General features: G+C 40.6%; 1 protein-coding gene across 1 annotated transcript; it reads left to right on the top strand.

Annotated features, from left to right (window-relative positions):
* Nucleotides 1-408: 408 nt before the first annotated feature.
* Nucleotides 409-25,158, top strand: LOC147337735 (general transcription factor II-I repeat domain-containing protein 2-like). The gene is made up of 3 exons (XM_086309100.1): nucleotides 409-1,981; nucleotides 23,036-23,071; nucleotides 25,061-25,158. The coding sequence occupies exons 1-3, from the start codon at nucleotides 409-411 to the stop codon at nucleotides 25,156-25,158; spliced, it is 1,707 nt and encodes a 568-aa protein (XP_086165226.1).
* Nucleotides 25,159-25,687: the final 529 nt, after the last annotated feature.

The following is a 25,687-nucleotide window of genomic DNA, read 5'->3' as shown; positions in this document are numbered from 1 at the left end:
GGGGTGCTCAATACGTCGATCGCGATCGACCAGTCGATCGCAAAGGTAGTATTGGTAGATCGCATGGCATTAAAAAAATAGATGCCAGCCTATCATCCATCCCGTCACTTGATTGATACAGGGAAGCCAGTCAGATGACATCGGATTTTTTTCTGACGCTTAGGTCGCTGCGCGTGTGCAAACAGCGGCGCGAAGTGTAGTAAAACTGACAAGCTAGTCAGCGAGTTAACTCCAATTTTTAGCTCTCGGTTTTTTCTAAACCTAAGAAAGGGTTAAAAATGAGTGAGGGAGCTGGACCAAGTAAGAAGACAAAAACGTATCACTTTCATACGGAATGGGAGGAAGACTTTTTTTTTCACGATGTCATTTTCGAAGTGCGTTTGCCTCATCTGCCAGGCTGCCATCGCAATGCCAAAGAAGGGAAATGTGGAGCGGCATTTTCGAACTGTTCACGGAAAATACGACACTACATTCCCGCCGAAAAGCGAGCTAAGAAAGAAAAAGGTGAAGGAACTAAAATCCCAGTTGTCCGGACAGCAGTCATTTTTCACACAACAAACTTCAAAAGCGAAAGCCGCCACCGAAGCATCGTTCCGGGTGAGTCACATCATCGTTAAAAACAAGAAGTCTTTTCAAGATGGAGAGATGGTAAAAGAGGCATTCGTTGAAGCAGCTGACTCATTGTTCCGAGACTTTAAAAATAAGGCAGAAATAACATCTTCGATCAAAGCTCTCCAGCTGTCAAGAAGTACAGTTACACGGCGCTGTGAAGCCATGGCGGAGGATTTAACCCAGCAACTTTGGAAGGACATCGGAGATTGCCAGTGTTTCTCACTGCAGTTGGACGAATCTACGGACGTGAGTGACACAGCCCAGGTGTGCATTTTCATTCGTATGGTGTTTACTGATATCACTGCAAAAGAAGAGCTATTAACAGTCCTGCCCATGAAAGAACAGACGCGAGGAGAGGACATATTTCAGTCGTTCAAAAACTTTATCGAGAAAACCCAGCTCCCAGTGTACAAATTGGTGTCTATTACCACAGATGGAGCACCCGCAATGGTTGGCCGCTTGAATGGATTTATTGCCAAGTGCAGGCAGGACGATGCTTTCCCGGACTTCCTAAATTACCATTGCATAATCCACCAACAAGCGTTATGCGCTAAAATGCTCAACATGAAGGAGATCATGAATGTTGCAACGAAGATCGCCTGTTCTATTCGCGCCAGATCTCTTCAAAGACGGTTATTTCGTGCACATCTGGAGAAGGCTGACTGCGACCACTCTGAGTTGTTGCTACACACTGACGTGAGGTGGCTTAGTCGAGGGAAATTCCTGCAAAGATTTCGAGAGCTCTGTCCGGAGATTAAGGACTTTTTCCGTGTAGCTGGACAAGCAGAATACATGCAACTTAATGACGGTCAGTGGCTGTTAGACTTGGCATTTTTAACCGATCTGACAAACATGTTGAATGACCTTAATCTACAGCTGCAAGGAAAAGACAAAACAGTGATCAACATGATCAGCTCAGTTAATGCTTTCAAACGAAAGATGCAACATCTCTCTTTAAAGCTGCAGCGCCATGATTTGATAAACTTTCAAAACCTGGCGTCAGAGCTGGAGATGCAGGGGATGGCCTGTTTGCAACTTGACAGTGCACGCTACACAGAGCAGATTGACAATTGTCTGTCAGAGTTTGACAAACGCTTTCAAGACTTTTCTTTGCTCGAGCCAGTCGCTACCTTCATGTGCTATCCTTTTGGGGAAGATGCTGATGTCGATTCACTCGCATCAAAAATTGCAAAACTATTTCACCTGAACTCTTCTGGAGTGGAAGATGAGATTTTGACACTACAAGCTGACATTGAGCTGAAGTCCAGAGATCATGGACAGTTCTGGAACTTACTCACAGAAGTAAAGTACCCCAACATGAGGAAATGTGCTGCCTCTTTGACTGCATTATTCGGCTCCACTTATTTATGTGAGTCATCATTTTCCCACATGAACATCATTAAGTCCAAGTACCGTTCCACCATGACTGATGAACATTTGGAAGTGTGTTTGAGGCTGGCCGTCAGCAGCTACTGTCCGGACTATGCATCCCTGGCTGATTCAATTCAGTGCAAGTCATCAGAGTAAACTCAGGTAATGACAAAAAATTTACATTGTTAATTGTGTTGTGAAATATTGGATATTGCGGTTATGCATGTATATACATTGTAGATATAAAGAATCCTCAATATATTTATAAATAAGTATATGTTTTGGATTTTTGTAGTGGGTAGATCATGTTGACTTGGTCATTTTATAAGTAGCTCACATGCGGAAAAAGTGTGAGCACCCCTGATCTAAATAATACTCTAAAAAGCTGAGTGAAAGTGCAGAGCCATGAGTCTGATGGTTTGCCAGCTCTTACACAAGATCCACTGCTGATGTAAAAATATTGATTAGCGCAGATTTAAGATATCGAACTGCATGAATGCAAATTGGTTAACATCTTATTGTATGCATTGTGTGTCAGTAATGGTTTATTAAAAACGTGTGCATCACGTTAGAGAATGTGTTTGATAGACTGAGACATGCAGCACAGGCTCCATCATGCTGTATTAGTTCAGTTTCTTTTGTAAGTCAGAAACTGCTACGCTTTCTAATATGTCCTCATTACTATAGCATCCAATACCTCTTTGGGACTGTTTAGTTTTTTGATTATAAGCTGGCATAAATGCAGCACTCTGTGGTTTGTAAGAATGAAATATCTTTGGCTCCTTCTGGATTTAATCTTTTTATGGAAGCAAAGTCCCTACCAAAATATTTCTCTCTCCCACTGTCTTGGTTTTGTGCTCATGCCAGTGTCTCTAATAGATTAAATTTCTACGCAGACACAACCCATTCCCTAAAATCTGCAATTTGATAGAGGTAGTGTGTAAATAGCAGAGAGACAAATGGTTCATGCACTGGCCCTGGACCCTGATCGTGGAAATAAAAGCAAATTGTTGGGATTGTTAAGTAAATATGAAAACTGGGACTTTTGTTACATATAATGTTCGCAGCTGGATCCGGGTACATTATTTACAATATCTACTAATTAAGCGTGCTTGTGTGCAAACGCGGGAAGATACATTTACCAGCAGCTCAGAAATCCACCCCTCAAAACAACAGACTGATACATGTGTTAATTCTTACCACTCTGCTTCGCATTTCCCCCGAGCTATGTTTTGTTGTGATACTCAGTCAAATTAGCTCTGAATTCCACTGATCATCAGACTCATTAAAATGTGTTTATATTGCTATCAATTTTTCCATGGCTCAGTTAAACGGCTGCTGTACAGTCATAGTTAATGCAGCCAATACTCCATCCCTCTGAAGTTAGTGCAGCCTTCTTATTAGGACGTAGTTCTACACGAACCCTGGTACATGATTTACTTTCACTTGTTACTTGTTGAGTGCTTAATAGTACAGTATTTTATGTAGACCATGTTAGTTTGCCATTGTAATTTAATGACTGAGTCCACTGAAAGTCCTCTGCACTTTAAAAAAAAAACAAAAAAAAAAACTCTTGATAGATTTATTTGCTTAGTGCAAATAATAAATCGAAAGCAGATATATAATTCAATAAATCTGGATTACATTAAGATAAATGCATCTTAGAGATTCAATTTAGGACTTGTGAGGCTTGAATTATGAAAGACGATTACTGTCTGGCTTCTGCCATGACTGTAACAGAACCGGAACTGAAAGAAGAGTTTTATCAAGACAGTTAATAGAAGTCCCTTTTACAAATAAGCGCCGCTTAAGATTATGATTAGGGGTGAGCGTTTCGAGGAGGTGAGAGCTCGCTTTAAAGACTTAAAGCCAATTGAGGTCAGAAACACGGGGTATATATTTTCGTCAGCTTTGCAATTGCCGAACAGTTGCAGCTGCTGTGCAGCGATTAGCTTGACACATCATGTGGTGTGCACAAAGTGCTACCAGGCTAACAGCTGAGTCAAAAGTGGAAGGCCAGACCCTCCTAATGGGGTTTTAGAAGGAACACGTTTTCCCTCCTCGTTCACATTTTCTGCCTCTGTCTTGGTGGGTGCAAGTTAAAAGTAAAATATCCTCCCTTTAAAAGTCTCAGCGGAAAATGATTTGCATTGTATTATTTAAATTGCAGTTAAGTGCATAATACACTCTAATTACACGGTACAGCACTGAGTGTGTTTTGAATTCATGCATTTCATTTTTCAGGCAGACTAATGCAGAATGAATCACACAAAATGAAAAGTGGAAGGGGGCTATTGTACAGATGCAAACCTCTCCCTCTGCTTTTTGCATTTCACAGGGAGACAGGGCGAAAATGTGCATTTGTGTGTGCAAGTAAACATTTGAAATACTGCGTATGTGCGTGCATACGCCTCTGTTTCTGCCTCCTGGTTTGTAGCTACACACAAGGGAATCCGATGTTTGTGTGTGATACCCGCACAAAGAAGCATCTGCAAATTAATTCCAAGCACTGATGGACATTGTTCATCACTGAGATAGGCACTTGATTTTCAACAATCTAGCTCTTACTTGACTACGGTCTCAGTAGCCTTGATATGATAATCCTCACTCATTTGGTATGCAAAACAGGTTCACATAAACCCTAAGTGTTACATTTTAGGCATATTTTGTTTGTGTGTGTATGTGTGTGAGAGGCAGGGGGTCTGTGAAGCTGAAATAGCTACAGTTAAAGGTGCAGTGAATAAAATCTTTACTGACACATTGCAAATAACAATGTACATCTATGTGATTTAAGTTTAATGGGAATGCTGCTAACAATCAGTGAGTCAGTTTTTACGTACTGGGTGTTTGGGCTGAAAACAGCCTTTGGTTAGAAGCACAGGGGGGACTCGCATTGGAGGGGGTGTGTAGCATCATTTTGATGATGAAATATAGCCCAGGAAAGCTGGTTTGAGTACCAGATATGAGATAGTCTGGAGGCTGATCAGATGCTATAACCACAGTGCACAGTGCTCTGTATCGCCAGCTGGGAGGATTTTACAACTCTGGAAAGTTCTCAGAGCAAAAATCAATTTTATCAGGTATTTGATTTCCTCTCTTTAAACACTCACCGTGTAAACAGTATAATTAAGTCATTGCAGATGACCCTGCATTTTCCCCTTCTTCTTTCTTTGTCTTTGAGCACTGCTAACAAAGCAGGAAATCTTTAATGGTCCACATGAACTGATACCTACCCACTCTGCGGTGTATTATTCATCAGTCTTTTATTCGGGCATCATGTTTTAAATACAACTGGATGTCACAGAACTGCACAGAGCATTTGTTTTTATCTGTGCCTAGCTGTAGTGGGAGTTGGGTTATTGCCGCTCAATGCTCACATGAGGATGCGGCGATTAGGCTAAAAAAACAAACAAAAAAACATGCCTACTCTGGATTTACAAGCACAAAAAGTCAGGCAGTGCACACAGCTTCCTACACAGTTAGCTGAGGTGACACCACGGCTAAGTGGCATTAGGATGACTACAAAATTTGGACAGAATGATGCTTTAATAGGTCTTTATTAGAGCAGACGTTTTGACTGTGTTACAGTGTCACATGTCATAGTAATAACTGTAAAAACAGCCTATTTTTGAAACCATATTCATTAGAAATTATGTTAACGGTAAAATATTTCAACCTGCAGCTCTGACTGTACAAATATTCAGGTAAAAAAGGAGTTATTTACAATTCAGATTTATGTAGACTGTGTTGGTGGTGTTGCCATTAACTCATAGGAAGTCAATAACAATGGCTTGCACAGGATGATTGACAAGTTCATTAATTAGGTGGCTTTACTTGAGAGAGTGGTGATTTGCTTTCTGTGTTACACGCACCTCTGTGCAGGTACATTCTTTCTCCAATCACTCTATTTCCTTCGATCGTTATTAACATCATTCATCATTAACCTAGCTTTTGCATCTCCTTTAATTCTGATTGGATAAGGAGGTTCACCTGGATGAATGTGACATCAGAGGGGTCTTCACCACCAGTGTCTACCTTATTGCTATGCCATCCATCCATCCATCCAATTTCTGTCACTTACCTGGGTTCAGGTTGGGGGGTGACACAGACTTGTTCCTAAGCTAGAGATATAATCTCTCCAGCAAATCTTAGGTCTGCCCCAGGGCCTCCTCCCGGTAGGTCATGCCTGGAATACCTCAGCCAGAAGGCATCCAGGAGGCATTCTAGTCAGATGCTCTAACCACCTTTCGAGGTGGAGGAGCAGCGGCTCTATTTTGAGTCCCTCTCAAACTCTTCACCTTATCACTAAGGGAGAGGCCAGCCACAGATCTAAGGGTACTCATTTTTCTCCGCTTGTATCCACGGCCTCATTCTTTCAGTCACTACCGAGAGCTCGTGACCATAGGTGCCGGTAGGAACATAGATTGCCCAGTGAATTGACAGCTTCGCTTTTAAGCTCAGCAGATCAGTACAGCATTCGCATCATCGTGGACGCCACCTCAATCCATCTGTCAATCTCGTGCTCCACACTCCCCTCACCTGTGAACAAGACCCTGAGATATTTCTCCACCTGGTAGTAACTTGTTCCTGACCTGGAGTGGACACTGAACCCTTTTTAAGCTTCTCAAGGCTTTGGCTCTCTTTTGTATGACGTGTCATGTATTAGAGAACATAACACTCAGTAAAAGAAGAGATGCTAGTAACATACGTCAGCCTGTAAACAGTGACTGGAGCAATGAAACGCAAACTGCAAGAGTCATGTTACAGCAAAGATACGTTTTGCTCTTTAAAAATTAAGTTTAAGAATCCTTCACTGGGACACATGTTGTTCTAAGGCCCAACTCCAGGCCTTGAGGGCCGGTGTCCTGCAGTTTTTAGATGTGTCCGTGATCCAACACAGCTGATTCAAATGGCTAAATTACCTCCTCAACATGTCTTGCAGTTCTCCAGAGGCCTTGTAATGAACTAATCATTTGATTCAGGTGTGTAGACCCAGGGTGAGATCAAAAACCTGCAGGACACCGGCCCTCGAGGCCTGGAGTTGGGGACCGCTGTTCTAAGGGGTTAAGCTTAGCCGTAAAGCCACTAAAGCTACAGTGTTGTACTAAAGCTATTAAACGCACAACAACACGTGTGTTTGTGTAACATGTTCAGCTGGCTTTCTGTGTGACCTTCTTGGTTTATTTTCCATATGAAAAGAATCTCCACTGTAAGCTCCTTGCTGCTGCAGAGAATGGCAACATTCAAAAAGTTATACATTGCAGCTTTAAGCCCACAAAGACAGCCTCTCTACTGCACTCAGATGTTGCCAAGAAAATGAGAGTCATTTGGAGTAATGGCTTCCTAGAACTCCCCTTACATCAGCATGAGTGTAAAGGAGGATGAGTGACAAGCCACCAGGATGTTTTCACAGCTCAACAGGAATCACCACCTATTCAACAGGATTGCAACCCACACGCAAATAGAAATGGAGATTATCACCGCACACATCCACAGGACCTCAAAGTGCACACGCACACCTACGCACGCGCACTTAACTCTTAATTATCATGGATGCTGGAGTCATCAATTATTAAGCACACTCTAGGCGTTGCTAATGGTATTTTTGGAGTGGAAGCTTTATCTACTGTAAGAAGGTAGATGTCTAGTTTGGGAGCCTGTGTAATAATTTATTGTGGCCCCAGAGGCAGTTTAAATGCTGTCTGTATTTAAATCAACTCCAATGTCTCAGCAAGTTTAAGGTTTTTTTTTTCCTGTCCCTAATTTTGCATCCATTTAGATTGCAATTACTTTCTTGCTACCAAGCAAAGCCCATCGATGCTATCAGACAAACATTTAAGCCAGATGCTCCTGTATCACTGTAGTGCAGGAACTAATCTGCACCATCTACTGTATTACACATTGATTTCATCAGTACTTTTATCATATTCTTTCTTTTTTTGTTTACCAAAGGAACATTGGGATATTCTGATTCATGGGTTACATAAATTACTTAACAAGCAGACAGAATATTTTAGCATTTAGATTCATACTGTGTCACTTGCTATAATGAAGGCGGTTTGACTGACAGAATATGATATCAGAGCAGATGGCTGCAGAGTTTGAGGCCAGCGGGGGACATTTCGGGGGAAAGAGACTATCTGTTAGGATGCACTGTATGACATTGCATCCAGTGGTTTAAAACAAAATAAAACACCTTAATATCAAGGCGCCATGACAAGGCTTGAAATTCACCTCTTGGCTTTAAAACAAATGCTTTCAATTTGGGACAATCCAAGCATCACCAAAGTGAGACATTGCACTGTGCGAAGAATGGATACTGTATCTCAGAGGGAGAAAAGAGAAACAGTGAAAGGCTTTCGTAGTGAAATCAGCAGTGTTGCCTGTCAGCTCCTCTGTAATGGAAAATGTATTTAAAATGGGGTCTACTGGATCTCATTTTACGAATCATTAATAATAAATTGGTGCCATCAATCCTAATGATGACGGGTCCCCTATTATCAGGCCAGCATTTGGGAAACTTCTCCTGGCTTGGATCAATTAATTCCCCCTTTCCCTCAGCATAAAACATCTGTTTGGTTTCAGGAAAGACAGTGTTGCATAAAACAAAAGACCTTGGGCTTTGTAGCCTCACTGGTTGTATGTCTGACCTACTTAACCTCTTGCTGTTAGCTTTGACTGCTGATACCAAGGGACGGCAAAGACAGAGATCACGCTCAAGGCAATGGTCACATACACTATAGGAGATTGAAGAAAGCTACACCACTATAGCAAAGTTAAAGAGCCGTGACTGTACACGCTCCAGCTATGACCACACTAATAGAAGAGATTATTTGGAGTACTGAGGGCATTATGGTTAGATGATCATGGATATGTCCTTGAATAACATCCATCAGTCACATTTTTCCCTTCGCTTCATGCCATGTTTATGACCAGGCTTTAATATGCAGTCGTTATAAGGATTTACCTTCACATACACTTCATACAGGTAGGTCAATGCACCTAGTCACAGGTTATCACAGAAAAATAAATAGGGTGCCATTTATTAAACTGTAAACAGCGCTGTTTTCCTCTCTCATCAAAGCTACAGGCCGGCTTCCAGCATTGGGAATGTTTAAAATGTGCATGTCAGGACATTTATATAGCAGGATACTTCTTAGGAACATTTATGGGCCTCTGTGGCTTCAGTGATGTATTGCCACACTCTAACTCTGAAAAGAAAGCAGCTGAAAGAGTGTTGATTTAATTAAATTAAAGCTGCAATTAAATAGCAACCCTGTCCACAGCCAAAACATTTTGGGTGTGTTGAACAGTTGTTTTACATTAGGATTAGACAGAAGAATACAAATGATGTTAACTGAATCATGATATCTATTTGTTCGTTTAATCAACGGTAGCACTGTGCATTTTTAATTCCCCATTACTTCTGTGCAATGTCAACAGTAAGGAATTTGTTTAATTTTAACCAGGAGAAGTATACTATTATGCTAATAGCGGCTCGCTTTAGCTAAGGGGCAGAGCACCAAACTCGCTCTTGTATCGCCTGCATGGCTTGCATCAGCACTGCGGTCTGCGAAATGCACAGAGGTATCATAAAAATGAGTGTGGGAGTGCACATGTTGCTTTCAATTTATGCATACTAACTATGTGTGCACTGTAACCTTACCAGCAGCAGTACTGCTAACATTAGCAGCTTATGTTTACTGCCCTGGCCTTAAATTCATGGCCATTGGAAGGCAATAAGCAAAGCTGTGAGCTGTCTGACTTTATACAGTTACCTACGTATTGCTGAAATTGCCAAATGCAGATCAGTGGCACTCGTCCTGTAACCAGAGAAGTAATACTCCTTAGTTGGACCTGGCTAAAAAGGTACCGCATGTATGGTTTCATTACCTGTGTTTACTATGTTGGTACAGAATAGTTAGATTTCATAACAAATTCATATTCATCCTTCTCAAAGGAAATTATTAAATTCATGAACTAAGTCCTATTTAACGTCTTGCTTAAATCAATTTATTAACTAAATGCAGCCGGCATTGCACTGACTCTCAAGCATAAGCACAAATCCCAGTGGGTTGTTGTGTTGATGGGCCAGTGGACCATCAAAAATGCCATAAAGTTTTTACCAGCACAGCAGTCTGTGTCTTAGCAGCCCTCTCAATCTGCTGCATGTTGTACTAATATCTTTGAAAGCTTAAGAAAACCCCACAGTTTTTCTCCCTAATCTAATTGAACAAGCATTGTATGAGCTTTTGCAATGAAAGCCTATTTCTGCCTCAGACTAAAATACTATCTTTGATTTTAAAGGCGTTCGAGTGGGGAGCCATTTGTCCAGCTGTGCTCTTTCTCATTTGATCATTTTATTGACTATACTGACGATATATTCCAATGATAATGTTTTAGCAAAGCATCCTATTTGCTGAGTTCAGCAAGCACTGTCCTTTACATGATAAAACACCGTGCCCTTGTCTCTTTTCTTAGGGTGCACTTATTCACAGGACAGAAAACTTTGAAGTTTATATTGCTATTCTTGTTGAAAGATTATATTTTATGGCTTTACGGCCAGGTTATCGAAACTCAAGAGGTGGTGAAAGGGTCCTGTCAAGATACGGTATGTCACACACCTAACTGTGCAGCACAAAACTTGCCTTACATTGTTCATGGTGTCACAGATATACAAATGTGGAAACCTGCAGACATTAACTAGCTTGGCCAAACTAGCCCTGGACATTTGACCAGGTCATAATTGTGGTTTCTGGGAAATTTTATAGGAATAGTGATGATCAATGTCTGATCAATGGAAAATGACAAAGGAGCAGATTTAATTAAATGTAGAATGTCTACACACCACAGAAATTAGTTTCTGCTTTGGATTTGTATCTGATGCTGAATTTATTGCTTAATGTGCAGTGAACACTTTATTCCATGATAGTAATGTTTGTATCTATTATAAATACTTACAGTTTAATAAACAAATGTGTTTCATTGGCAGTTACTGTTTTTTTTTACCAGTAACTTAGCTCTTGACTCTGTGTTAATCCAGTAGTAAGCGACAAAATTAACTACTATATTCTGTCAATTAACGGTCACCACGGATTTATGGAGATCCCCTCAGCTTTCCTCTTGTGCCACCATGAAGATGGTAAAATGGTAAATGGCCTGTCTTTGTATAGCGCTTTGCTTAGTCCCTATGGACCCCAAAGCGCTTTACACTACATTCAGTCATTCACAAACTGGTGATGGCAAGCTACATTGTAGCCACAGCTGCCCTGGGGCGCACTGACAGAGGTGAGGCTGCCGGACACTGGCGCCACCGGGCCCTCTGACCACCACCAGTAGGCAACGGGTGAAGTGTCTTGCCCAAGGACACGACGACGAGACTTTTTTACTCTTATTTTCTAGCCACTCAGTCTCTGAATTTTAATATCATTTAATTTCAATTTCCGTTCAACTCTAAATATATGGGTTTCACTTGATTGCATTCGAATGCACAGTGATTAATTTCGTGGCACTTCTTTTTGAAACAAGGAACCACTTCAGACTATCAAGGTTTTGTTATGTGTGGTTGACGACTGATACTAATTGCCTGCCAGGTAAACTGACTTACTGAGGGAGTCACAGCAGAATCAAAATGAGCCACTTCACATATTTATTCATTCAGTTAGACTGGGCTGCAGAAATCCTAAGGTGAGGCAGCGTCTGAAACGATTCTCAGAAAAAGAACAAAAAAACCCGTGTTTGCCTCTATTCATCTGTTCCCCATTGTAAATTAATGTTTTCTGGCATGAAATAGGTTCTCAAGAATTAATACGAGTGTCCGTTAAGCCCCTAAAGGACGTGCTGCTAACCGTACTGCGGTGATGCATACTGAACAGACACATAATAACAGGAAATAGATGCTTAAATTCTTGTTAGAAATGTTCTGAAAGAGTCTTTCATTCTTGGGAGCATCCTTAGCCCGAGTCTGCCGTTTGTTAAGGCACCGACTGGGTGTAGCTTCTCTCTGTCCCTGACTCGTCATGCTGCTGCTCAAACTCATATGCCAAATCCACTGCCTGAAGCCACAAATGAGTCATGTCTGCTTGCATGCAACCAGGTCTCACAACCAGGTCTCACTGAAACAGCGCTGGCCCAGTTGGCTTCAGGCAATCTGTGAACATTCCCGTAACATTCATCTATCAATACTGACAAGAGCCATACCATAGACATTAAGATCAATGTTGCCAAAGTATTCCAGTTGCCTCAGGTTGGGCTGAGCTTTGATTCTGTTACTGTCTGCACCTCCTTTACACCACACAGCCAAACACGGTGTCTGGGATTTAATTAAAAACCTGACCTTTGACCCTCCTCTACCCCCTTCCCTCCAATGAACAGTTGCATCCGTCTTTGACAGGCCATTGATTCGAGAGAATGTAATTACGAACCGATAGCTATTACGATCCGCTAAGCAAACGATAAACGTCATAGCACGTTTAAAGCTGGTGTTGAAATATATTTCGCTTGTCGTAACATCCACTCGTCATCACAGATACAGCATGCAGCACAAAAGCAGCATCGATGCAATCTGATTTGAAATGTCTTTTGGCATGTCAGATATATTTGCAGCGGCGTCTCATTGTGGGCTTGCATTAACCTGTCAGCCTGTGGTGTATCGGTTCATAAGAAATACGTCACCAAAAAAAAAAAAGTCGAGCTGTTATTTACAAACATTAGCCTCTCGGGCAGAGTTTTCTTATCTGAATTATGTCAAGGCTTCCCAGTGATGTGGTGCAGTCGGCTCGGAGAAGCCGTGCTGTTATCTGAGGAAGCATGCAAAAATAGGTCTTTATTGTCTGATGCGGTTGTGTTCATGCCACGTCTTACCCTGACAAACAAACAAAGCACAGACAGCTGCACAGATTGCACTTAGCGAGCAGCCACTCAGGCTAAGGGGACAGGAGTCATCCTGAAATGAAGGGCGTTTCAGGTAAGAGGGGATGTCCAAGGCAGTTCCTCAGCTGGATTGGCTTAGAGTAAGACAAACAAGGCCGTTTCACTCACATCTACAAGCCCAGTTGTGACATTTGCTTCCATTTAGATGATTATAAGTGACAGCTACCATGTTCCGGCCTTTACTTAGCAGGACGCTGCGGCTCCTTCTGTTTTAATTATTCAGGTCTTTGTTGGACAGAGTATTGCACCTCTCTCCCAGGCTTTTAAACAACATGTGATTTGTTACAAGTAACTCTCATCAAGGCAAAGATGCCTGCATAACACTTGAGTGGTTAATTCTGAAGTTAAGAACAATCTGGAGCCTTACTGGTTCTCTACGGCACAACTGCCTGAACTTAATGTTAAAATTTTGAAACATATCCTGAGCCCCACAGTGATTGAATTACATATTATGCTTTCTAATACTACCATACAGTCTGCTAAATTACAAAAAACTACTTTTTATTAGTTTTTATGTTTTGTTCGTACAATTTTTAAAAAAATTGAGTTTACTTTAATTAGTTTGTAGATTTTCATGTTTCAATGAAGTTTTTAGAGTTTTCAAGGGCAAGATTTCAGAAGCAGAGAACAGGTTTTGCAATACAAACACTTTGCGGAGGCAGTAGACTCAAGCAGTATAATAAAATTCCAATCTCGATAAAAATGAAAGCCAAAGCTGCCCCATATTAGTTCTTTTAAAAAATTATTTGACCAAACACCAAAACCAAAGACATGCAACATGTTTCGGGTAGCTTTAGTGTTTTTTCTGAAGTTTGTTTTTTCATTTCTTTTAAGAAAAATATTCTTAACAACCAGTTTTAGATAATTCAGTCTTTGAAGCTCATTAAATGTTGTTCTTTAAATGAAAGGCAAATGATCATAGTATGTCTTCAGTAAGAAGAAGTCCTGCAGAAGATTATATGATCTCAACATCACACGGTCACTGTGGACAGAACCCCCTGAGGCTTAAATTCACTAAACAACTACAATTTTCTAAGGTTCTAGGAAGAACCGACAAATAATTTAAGCATATAATTTGATAAGAAAACTGCACAGTAAATATCCACTGTAATTAGTGGATATAGCATTCACAGTATATGAAGTTAATGATGAATAAAATCTATTCATGGCATTATTTTTCAAAGCATGCTTGTTAAAAAACATTATTTTTACAGCCTTAAATGTTTTCACTGGAACAGCATTTCAGAATTAAATACATAGTGAAGATGCTGCTTTTTCTAGTGTTCTGAGATGTGCTTCTGAAACTGAATTGGTCTGGTGACCTTTGCATTATTTTACATCTGTGTTCAAAGCTGAATATACAGAATGTAAAGATACAGTGCATCAGACATTGCTGTTACAAACTGCAGGTCAATTTGGCTAAAAGCATATAAATTAATCCTAAAAGGTTTCTTCGTTACTACACTTCCACACCAGTATGGTGAGCTCTTCAAACAGGTTTCAAGTTAGTGGGCACAACATCAAAGATGGAAATGAAATTTTTCTTTTTGATGAAAGATTCTGCAGCAGCAGATTCCTGGGAATGTTCAGTGTGCGTTTTCTAGCTTGTCTATGCAATCACTTTTAGGGAGTTAGGCTTCAAAATAAGACACCTTTGGGTAAAGTTCCCACTCGCTCAAGCTTCTTTAACAAAATCCAATTTTAAACATGTTTATTCCAAACCACACACATTCAAACATCCAACATGGAAAACATGTTTTTCTGCTATTTTTCATCCACTCGCAAGAGATGCGTGAACATCATGCGTCCTCCTGCTATTGTTGTCTACCAAATCATTGCAGACGCTTCAGTCCAATTTGTATTTTCAATTGCATCATAATGGAAAGATGCCAAAAATGGCACTTTCTTCTCAAGGATTTTGTGTACAATTCATACAGACATACTTGAGTGTGAAGTGGCTAATTTAGGAACATCACTTATGATACAATGGTTTCTCTCTCTCTCTTTTTTTCCTTTGGTGTTGGACAAAGGTTGTTTAAAATGGACAAAGCTGATGGGGATGAAGTTAGAACAAAAGAACTAATTTGCAAGTTAATAGCGCTTAATCAGTTTGTCGCATTAGCGCCTGTTATAACAAAGGGATATGGACAGAGGGATTTAGACAAAGAGGGTTTAGAGCTGGTGAAAAGGCCAGGGCCCACATGTGATAACATTACAGCGAGTTTAACATTGTGCTGGCTGAAGGTGAACAACTGTAGACTTCGTAGCCAATAATGTGGATGACTGTGCTCAAATATGCAGCAGTTAAATAATCAAACAGCTGCACGGAGGTAGGCCTACAAGCACCTGATCGGCCACCCTGTGAACGGTACCCCTCCCGCGCCCCGTGTGTTCAGACTGCAGTGTATTATAATGCTTATGTAGTCATTTATGAGAGGATTATTTAAATAAAGCCCTTTTCCACCTCAGAGCCTAAGAGTTTCCAAAAATCTGGAATCTGGGGAGAGAGAGCGATTTACAACCTGTAGCTCATATCTGAATGAGTGCCCAACTTCTCTGGGATACAGGCTAGACTCTTGACTCATTAAGGTGATGAATATTCAATTTACCAAGATATGATCTTATTCTGCAAAAGAGCAATATTAATGGGGCTGGGATACATGGCCTTATCCAAACACATATAAATTAATCAGCACTCCCAGGTGTAGGCAGAGTATTCTGCAGCAAACATCTGTGGCATAAATTGCTCTATTGCTATCACATCATGTCTACCCACAGACAAACAGGAGATTTAATGATTTTTATGTTTACATGTTTACCCCAGAAAACGTGTCTGTTGGCCCTGAACCCGTGTAAAGAAAAAAACAACTGAAAACTTAACTGCAGCTTTTGAAAATTGCAGAGGCCTCCATAACATTTTATTGGAGTTGTTACTTTGTAATAGGATTGTTATTTCCCAGATGTAATGTGATATAGATTGGGCTTTCATTTATCTAGAGGCTTTAATTGCCTCCACCTAGCCTGTTTAGAAAATTTGCATATGTTAATGGGATACCAGATTCACCCCAATAAAGCAAGGTGATCTCATACTGTAGAGCTTCCTAGCAACAGCCGGTTGTGAAAAGGGACACAATGGTAAGTTTTTAGATGATTTACCTTCACCTTTAACTCGGGTTATACGATCACAATCTGGTGATGGTGTCGTATATTTTACAGGTCTAACTCTTGAGTGAGCCTCCACCTTCCATTACAGCTCAGCGAGCAGTGGCAACGGGCAGGCTATAGTGTTGGTTCAAAACAGAAGCATCGAGCAGATGGCGTTTTGCAGAACTTGCAATGATTTTTCTTTATGGCGCTTAAGAACCAACGCAACTTGGATTGCAACCACAACGGCGCCACTAATGGCAAGTGCAGATGGCGTTTTTGACTGTTTATTGATAATGACCCAGAAACCAGGTGAGGCTGCTTTGGCATTTCTTGGTTGATTGGGTGTTGACTAACAAGTATCAGTCATAATTGCTCACTGAATTAGGTTATAATAGAGTCATAATTTCCTTCAATTATCTGGTAATAGTTTTTCAGATAGAATGTACCTTATTATTGTCAGATAAAGATATAGATGTATTTTACTTTTTGACATCCTTCATCCCAGGCCTGCAGAATCAAAGCAGGGCACTTCTCTACACTGCAGAAGCTGTCAAAAAGAGATCTGACCTTTGGTGCCTGTGAATTATCCTGTGAGCACGCATCATAGCTTCAGGTTTCTGCCGAGGTGATTAGGTATCTAGAGCAATACGCCCGTGCTTTATCAAAGCCATACAGATGAATCTCGTGTGATAAATATTCTATCAGATGCCAGTCTTTCTCGATGAGATCCTGCGTGTGCTTCTTAGAGCGTGAGCCCAGTCTTTCATGCATTACAGTAACAGGGAATTTTATTTTATCCCAATTTCTTTTTCTTTTTTTCATCAGTTACTTACAGCAACTGTCAGGACATGATTGCAATATATTTAGAAATGTGACAACACAAAGATGCTTTCTTACACGTACGTAGGCTGCATATATATTTTTATATATAAATATATGGTTTTCCAACCCTTTTTCATCCTGGGTTGTCAAATTCTGATGTTTCTTCAAAGCAGCTAGCATGTCACGGATAAACAACAGACTCCTTTGGTATTTGTGCCATGATGAACCTAATGGCTAGACAGCATGTCTCTTCCAAGCGATCACATGTTCACGACCCCTCGCCGTCACATTCCGCTTCATGTTTTTAAGACTTAATGTTAAGAAGTGGCATATTTAACCCACACCTTTTAGTAAACGTAACCAGGCAGTTTTGATGCCTAAATTTCAGAATCAGAATCAGAATCTGCCAAATGTTGTGCAGGTTTACAACATTAGGAAATTGCTGCGGTGCTTCAGTGCAAACATACTGTCATAATTGCGATTAAATAGACATGAAAAAAAATAAAAGTAGGAATAAGAATTAAAAGTGCTATGTAGAAAGATATGTGCATGAGATATACATGAGATATATACATAAGAATAAGAATTAAAAGTGCTGCGTAGAAAGATATATACATGAGTGCAGGTGGTGATCAGTGCAAACATGGAATGATGCAGTGACACAGCGTAGGGTCATGTGTTTGTGGCGGGGACAGTCATACGGTTATTGTTCATGTGTCCAACAGCAGAGGGGAAGAAACTGTTCTTATGGCGAGAGGTTCTGGTGCGAATGGACCGGAGCCTCCTGCCTGAGGGGAGCAGGTCAAACAGACTGTGTCCAGGGTGAGAAGGGTCAGCTGAGATCCGAGCTGCACGCCGCAATGTCCTGGAGGTGTACAGGTCCTGCAAAGATGGGAGTCTGCAGCCAATCACCTTCTCAGCAGAGCGCACAACACGCTGCAGTCTCTGTTTGTCCCTGATAGTGGCTCCAGCGTACCACACGGTACGTTTAACCAAGAAGTGAGCTAAAGTACAAAACAAGTTACGACAAAACAAAAGAAGCTAAACAAAACACAAAAGTCGTCGTCTTCTCTGTGCTCAGATCAATGTGGCTCCGTGCATGTCTCTGTGACGGCAGCAGCTTCTGACAAAAGTGCACCATTTGATGCCCTGGGATGAAAACTGCTGTGATTTCTTACAGAGAGCGCTATTGCTTACAAAGATAAGTGAGCCAGACCTCTGTTTGAGTCCAAAAAAGTATTTTCTCGGCTCTGCGGTTCGCTTGCTGTTAAGTTGCATGTGGAATATGGAAGATTGAAAGAAATGCTCAGAATCAATATGGTTTTCTTTTAACAAAGTGTTATCAGTTATCGTGCAAAAGTGCTTCTGAAAAGAATAAATGACCTTAGGTTTTTTTTTGCTTATGATCAGCTTATATCAAGAGCTCTTTCCCACCTAATTTTGCTGCCATCGTGCTTTTTTTTTGTCCTCTCAAGAAGGACTGTTTTGCACACATGTGCCAAAGAGTCCATCTGAAATCCTGCCTGCTCAGTGCTGTTGTGAACTATCATATTGTAAATTGGTCAGAGACCTCCCAAATAATAGGCATATCAAGAGATTTTTACACAACACTCTGACTCACTGCACATAGCCTGCCATTCTAGGCACACCATCGCTTCAGATGTTTGAGTCTTCATTTGCCATGACAACAGTGCAGAGGATAGAGCATGACACATCTTTGACAGACTGGGGAGTAAAATAGGCCTGTATGTGTTGTTTTCCTGTCACTCTCCACTTTATGTAACAAACATCTATTAAAGCCAGTGCTTCTCCTTGCACAATCCAAATTGCTTTGCAGAGTTGATAATGGCATTTTATCATGCGTCTGCAGACATCCAGAGACCATTAATGATGCACTAAGCCAACTGGTCAAGTCACAGGCTGGGAATTAAACCCTTTCGGAAAATGAGGTGAAGGGGATAAATGCATCCCCCCCTGTTGTGCTCGAAAACATTTGCTGTGCTGTTGGAGTTGTTATGCCCAACACACTCAGTTGGCCTAATTATGGGAGATCAACACAAGTTGTCTGTTGTTAAAAACCTGCAATTATTCATGAAAGTGTGGTCTTTGAATTCTCTGATCACAGCCTGAAATAAAAAAGAAAGATAGAGAGACACTTGAGCTGCTTACTGTTCTGCCGTAATCACAGCCACATATTAAACATAACCAGTTATGATAACGAGGACATTCATTAAGCTAATTAATGCATTAATTGGAAAATGTTCTGTGTCAACAGCCGCGGTTTTACATAACCCAAGTGGTATTGATATGATCTCTGTACTGTAAAGCACAGTAGTTACATAAAGTTTAAAACAAACAATCCATTGTTTGTAATGAGCATGCAAATGTGTGCAAAAAGGTGCTCCCACTGGTATCCTGTGGCTTAAGTATGAAGGTCTTGAGTGATTGTATTCCTTTGAATGCATCAACAGGCGTGCCACACCCAGGATGTTATCTTCCATCGTGGTTGCAGAGCAAGAGACAGAGAATTATGGAGGCATAAGGTTAGAAAATAGAGCCGCTGGTCAAACAACCTGATGCTAAAGCATGCAGCAACAGCGATGGCCGACGGCCATGCCTCAGCTTGGCCAGGCTCGGTATTTACACAGCTGTGTCTGGCCTGGAGAACATCAATGCAGGTCGTCACCTCGCCGACCGCAGTGGGTCACGACGGTACGCAGAGACCATAAACAAATTAGCACAATCTGCCTCGACTCAGGAACTTGTGGGCTGACCCTCAAGAACACTGCTAACAGTAAAAACAGTATTTATTTCTGAGATGTAAATATCATCTGAGTGTGAGCGTTTATTTACAGGAGGCTGATTTTTATTTCCACTCACTGCAGTCAGTCTTCCTACAGAGTTAAGCCATTTCTCTGAGCTAGTTTCTGTTATTAATGGCATTTTAATTGGATTACTGGTAATTGTATCTAATCATGATGAGAAAAAGAGAGAAAGTACTGTGCATACCTTAGAGTCACTATCAGAGATACTGTGAGCAGAAGGGGCTAGCTTTGATCAGCATTTTTCTCCAACATGTAGCTGTCCAATATGATGCTTCTATTAGCATTGCATAACTTCACCAATGGTTTATTTAGATTCTTTGCCCAAAAATGTGGGCTGACTGTAAACAGCTTGCACTGATGCTTCTGATCTAACGGAACAATGCACCAAATGTTCAGAGTTCTCTTATTGTGGATTCTCCTGCTTGCAGAGAATGCACTCTGTTGAGCTCAAACCAATAAATGAGCACTTATATATACATTTAATCAAAAAGTTTTGATCCTTAAGTTAAATTTAGCCCTCATTCCAAATCGCACTGTCTTCTCTGATATGTATGCCATTAATCTTTCATATAAATCCACCCTGTTACCTAACCCGAAGCAACTAGCAACCTGTGTTCTGCTCTTCTTTCCCTCTTTGCCAAACCGCATAAACTCAGTCACATGTCACGTGTCTAGATTTATTAAAAGGCAACTTGGGTCAAAGGTTTAATAAGCGTTATCGATTTCTGAGTGTTGTTCTGCAGCCATGCATAAAAATGATTGCTTGAGGTTCATTAAGCTTTGTTTAAATTCTGACAGTCTGTCTGAATTAGGTAATGGAGTTCAGAAATATCTTTGATTTTTCACTGGAAAAAAATGTCATTCTGTCAACACTGCTCAATATGAAGTTTTATTCTTTCTTTTTTTTTCTTTCTTTTCTTATACATAAATTTCCTATTGAACATAAATAATGTGGCATTAATGCAGGTTTGAAGAGTGAGAGAAGGATGTTTCGAACCCCCACAGTTAATGCTTTGTGAGAAATGTTAAATTTAATGTCAGAAGAAATATACTGCATGGTAGGAATTCGTGGATTTACAGGAGACTGAGAAAGTGCTTAATATTTAAAGAGCATAAAGAAAATTGCCCTTTCCATGATGGATCAACAACTTCAGCTGGGTAAACACGGTAAAGTATGGAGCACTCCGGGGCTGAGGAGCAAAGCAGCAGCGATCATTTTCACCTTTTCAATGGCTCCTGTCACGCCTGGACGTCCAAACCTCACACACTCGTTTCTAGCATGAAATTTTACATCTTGAAAAGTGAGTTCATTGCGTCTCTGCAAGTAATTCACAAACTTTTTTTTCCAATCTTTTTTCAGTGCTGGCTGTGCTGCTGAAATACATTTCCATCAAACACTTGACTGTTTTAGGCACTGTGGGATGAATACTTATGCCAGAGAGTCTGCATATAGGTTTGGATGTGTAAGTGTTGTGATAAAGGGTGGCAGACAATGACTTTCATATTGGTCCTCAGCCTATGCTGAGCTTTTACACAATAACTGCTGTGGATAGTCAGGATTTCTCCAACTTCTTGATATGTGTTATTGTGCGCTGTGAGCTGAGATGTGCACCGCGCTGCCCAAAGAATACCTTTGCAGTCTAAACAATGGAGCCCATAAATTTTGACATCATTATGAGCTATTCAGATGTTCCTCGCTTGATGTGCATATTTAAGAAGCCAGAGGGCTTTCAAAGTTAAACATGAAATACAAATGAGGTCTCCATGAAACCAAAGCCTTTACAGTCTGCTGCTGTGTTCTGCTTAATTTTCTCTATCTCCCTCTCTATCTCAATCATGCTTCTCCAATCTGTTACTGTTAGCTTTACATTACACAGAACAAAATAAACAATGGCATTGATCAGATCGTTAGTCGGTGATGCTTTGGTCTGTGAATACGTTTAAAATGCATATTTTCCCCCCAGTTATCCCAAGGGGTGGATCGTTACAATAATAATTTCTTTAAAAAATGAAAAATCTGAACTGAAAAATACTCCAACTCTAACAACTCCCCCTGGGAGTGGCCACTAAAGTAGCAGCCTCTGGCATGATCAGAAGTTTTTGACCAGTCATTATTTTCCAGATAAAGCCTCAGCAACAGGCATAACTCACACACACCTCAATTCACCTGCCAAGGGCAAGTGCACAAGGTCACATTTCGCCTCAGGTTACCACAGTGTAGTCCAGCAGTGCTATGAGCTACTGCTGTTACTTATTAAAGTTTTTAAAGTTACCTTTCACTATACTGACTTTTAAATAGAATATAAATATGCATGACAATTTAGCTTTAAGATTTTCCCCCTAAAAAGGGCTCCTTCTTCCTCAGTATTTGTTTAACATGCTGTAATTTGATTGCAGTGGAGTGGGTTTTAAAAAGAGCTTCTGTCAGATACTGTGTCGCATTAAATTTTTATGAATTTTGATAACCTTTCCAGGATGGTAAAAAGTTTCAGAACTTCAAAAGACTCTTTGTGGTGCTTCCTAGAAATATAAAGCTGAGTATATGTATGTGTGTATATGTGTGTGTGTATATATATATATAATATACACACACACACCAAGGATGAGAATAACCCTCACCAAAATAATGTATTTATCTTCCTAACTCTGGAAAAAGGAATTATTTAAACTATGCACTATGTGCATTGCAGAGAAGGAAAAAAAATCCTTTTAATATTCCTGTTTCATTGTCACACTGCCATGATGGACACATGGCTTTGCTGATTAAAAGAACCTGGGAGCAAAATGCATAACAAATAGAGGCAGGTTTCAGTGCGATAAACCTCCAAATAGATAATGTGTGTTCATTTTTTCCTCAATAATTGCTGTTGCAGCTGGAAAGAAGAAACAAGTTGGAAGAAATGCTGTTTACTAACTACAAAACAGTGAGTCTGCATTATAATAAAGACAAGAGGAACATGATAAAAATGTGTGAAGGTTTAAGTATGCTTGTATGGTGCACTATATCAGTCACAAATCTATATTCATGGGATTGCAGCGGTAGTTCCACTGTTACATCACGTTATTGAATTGCACTGTATTGCACTGCACTTGGTGAGTAAAGCTGACTTGTATCAATTTATTGTCTTCATAAAAAATGTATCGGAATGAATCTCGCTCGTTGTGCGCGTTGTTGTGTGTTCAGATGTAAATCAAATGCTCTCAACGGGTGAGCTCGACATTGCTGTTGGGCAAACATACCATGCAAGCTGGTTACACAGTCATAATTTTCTATCCAAACAAATCTACTGTCAGCATCTGTTTTGTGTTTTCGTTGTCCATGTCAGCTTTCCTGTACTCGTGTGCTGCCAACACAACGAAAGGTATGATGAATGTCGTGCTTTGTGATATAAACGGGTATTAGAGTAACATGCAGCATCTCTGCAGTGAAGAGGCTTTCTCTTTTTTACTCTCGTGTCTCGAAGACATGCTGATGATCACAAATCCACACTGACCTTGTTCAATGTCAGAGGATGCGCATGTTGCTGTCTGAAATCTGCTGTAGTTTACTGGGTGTACAGCAACCCAATATTGCTCAATAACTGTTTGTGGTGATAGGGGGATGTTACTAGGTACAAGGGACAGTGGAATTGCTTCTGCAACAGAACAGAGATGAAAATAAATGAGCGAATAGGGATGTGGGAATTATTCTCTGAGGTACTGCACAGTGCATGGCTTCTTGCAGAGTAAGGGTAGCGGAGAGCCACAATCAAAGGAAAAGCTGTTTATCTTTGATTTCCTTCAATCAGTAATCAGGCCCCTGTTTTTTGTCAATTATTTGTCCCTCGTTGACAGCTCGTAAGCCCATAAGATCCAACACAATGCTGAGCCTCATAAAGAAAAGCAAATCCAGAGTTTATAGGATTACCGACTCCCTCATAAACTAGGAACTCAACACCCTCCTGAGTGAATATTCCATTTATAGGATTTATTTTGCAGATCCCAAACAGAGTTCACCGCTTTGCTGAACCTAAGGAGATCAAATGGTAGAGCCTTGATGTCAACAGTGTGCTAGGCTTTTCAATATGCATCACCTCAGCTGACATGGTGAGAGGTAAATCTGAATGGGACATCAATACTGCGAGGGAGCAAATTGAACATGATCCAGAATACATCAGCTGAGAGACCTCAGAGATATCCTGTAAGGATACAGAACATATGCAAATAATTCATCCAGGGGTAGTTCTGCCCCAGGGGTTACGCAAAAAGAATGTGGGATAATAGAAATTTAAAAACTGGCAGTAAATTGATCTCAAGTAACTCTATTGTCCCCTTAACCCATATGCTACAAGTTAAAAGAAATTGCATGCTTCACATGTGATATGAGAGTGAGTCAATTTTATCATGCTGAAGCCAGATGCAGGCGCTGGAAAATTTACTTAGCAAGCAAGAAAAAGAGGCCATGCAAGATAGCTGTCTAAAATTAATTGTTATATAGTGTTCCTCTGTGTACATCTTTTTTATTTTCCAAATTATAATAACCTGAAGAAAAATATTAATTCCAGAAGTAGGTTTTAAGGTTTAAAATGTATAGACACTGATTAAACAGCCTGCTGAAAAAATGGGCAAAACTAGGGGCAATTCTCTAAATCTTTGAATTCAGCTTTCAGTCCCACTGGTATATAAAATAAAGTGCCATACAATCTCCATTTACAAACATCTATGGAAGAATCGGTCATTAAGGGCTCACTGAATTCAAGTGTGGTATTGTAATAGGATGTAAGTTCATGAGATTTCTTCCCTCATAGGTATTACACAATCAACTCTAAGTAGTGTAATTGCAAATTTGAAGCATTTAGGAACCTCAGGCTCGAAGTAGCAGGCAGTTACAGAGTGCTGAGGGACATAGTGTTTAAATGTTGTCCCTGATGTGCTGCACATTTCCAAACCTCTTCTGCCATTAACATCAGCACAAAAACTGTGCGCCTGGAGCTTCACTACATAAGTTTCTATCGTCAAGCAGCTCCTGTAGCTATAATGTGTAGCTGTGTAGCTGGCCCAGTACCACTCCCACATTTAGAACAATGCTTACTTTATTTTACTGCATTTTCAAAAGGGCAGTGATAATCAATTATTGTTGTTGAAAATGTATATTAATGAAGCTTATGCGTAAGTTTGATCTGATGTCACACATCTGTCTGCTTCCCAGGCGTTGGCGACTAATTTAAGCCATAGATCACTGCCACTTCCCCAAGTTCATTGTGACATCACTGGTCTAGTCCAATCATCTTTCTGCTGGCCTTCTTTAGGCCAATCAGCCTTCACTCAGCGTACTTTAAATCTCTCTGCGTGTCTGTCATTCGTCCTTGCAGACGCCTTCGAACCACCCACCTCCTCCCCATTACCGCCTTTCCCTCGTCACTCAGGCTCCATTCAAGCCTCCATATTCATCTCTACCACCAGCGTTTAGACTCCGGGGGTCCTGCCCTAATCCCTGTCAATGCTGGGATTCAGTTCTGCTGTGATGGGACATCAGCATCTATCCGCTAAATGCCTCAAACTGAATTCTGTACATCAATAACTCATGTTCAATTCCTTCTAATCTCCTTATTGAAATATAGTACTGCAGTTGGGTACACTCTGTGACAGTATAGCGAGTTACTGCTTGCTCTCCTTTTGTCATTTTATGGTACATGGAAAGTGTTGAGGTCAAATACTATTGCTCAAATACTGGTAGTACTGGCACTGGTTTAATTGTAACAAGATGATGTGTGTTTTTTTTAGTATAATATTGGTATTTCCATCCATTCATCCATTCCCTTATCAGGACCCCAGAGAACCAGCTAGGTCGAGAGGTGGGATACATCCTGGACAGACTGCATTATACTCTGTCACACTGTTGCAGAGCTAACACAGAGTGACAGACAACCAATCACACTCACATTTACACCTATGGCCAATTTAGAATCCCAAATAAACCTAACCCCACTTACTGCATG

This window comes from Aulonocara sp. 'chitande type north' Nkhata Bay, linkage group LG2 (assembly GCF_057382095.1).
Source record: "Aulonocara sp. 'chitande type north' Nkhata Bay isolate Kocher_YH1m ecotype deep benthic linkage group LG2, A_spYH_male_GT1.1, whole genome shotgun sequence".
NCBI lineage: Eukaryota > Metazoa > Chordata > Actinopteri > Cichliformes > Cichlidae > Aulonocara > Aulonocara sp. 'chitande type north' Nkhata Bay.
This window is presented reverse-complemented; position numbering and strand designations above follow the sequence as displayed.

Excerpts from the sequence above, each read along its gene's own strand:
- LOC147337735 (XM_086309100.1), top strand. The coding sequence starts at position 409 with ATGCCAAAGAAGGGAAATGTGGAGCGGCATTTTCGAACTGTTCACGGA. Across the intron at positions 1,982-23,035 it reads ATTCGGCTCCACTTATTTAT|CTTTCCTGTACTCGTGTGCT; the intron begins GTGAGTCATCAT and ends TGTCCATGTCAG. Across the intron at positions 23,072-25,060 it reads TGCTGCCAACACAACGAAAG|ACGCCTTCGAACCACCCACC; the intron begins GTATGATGAATG and ends TCGTCCTTGCAG.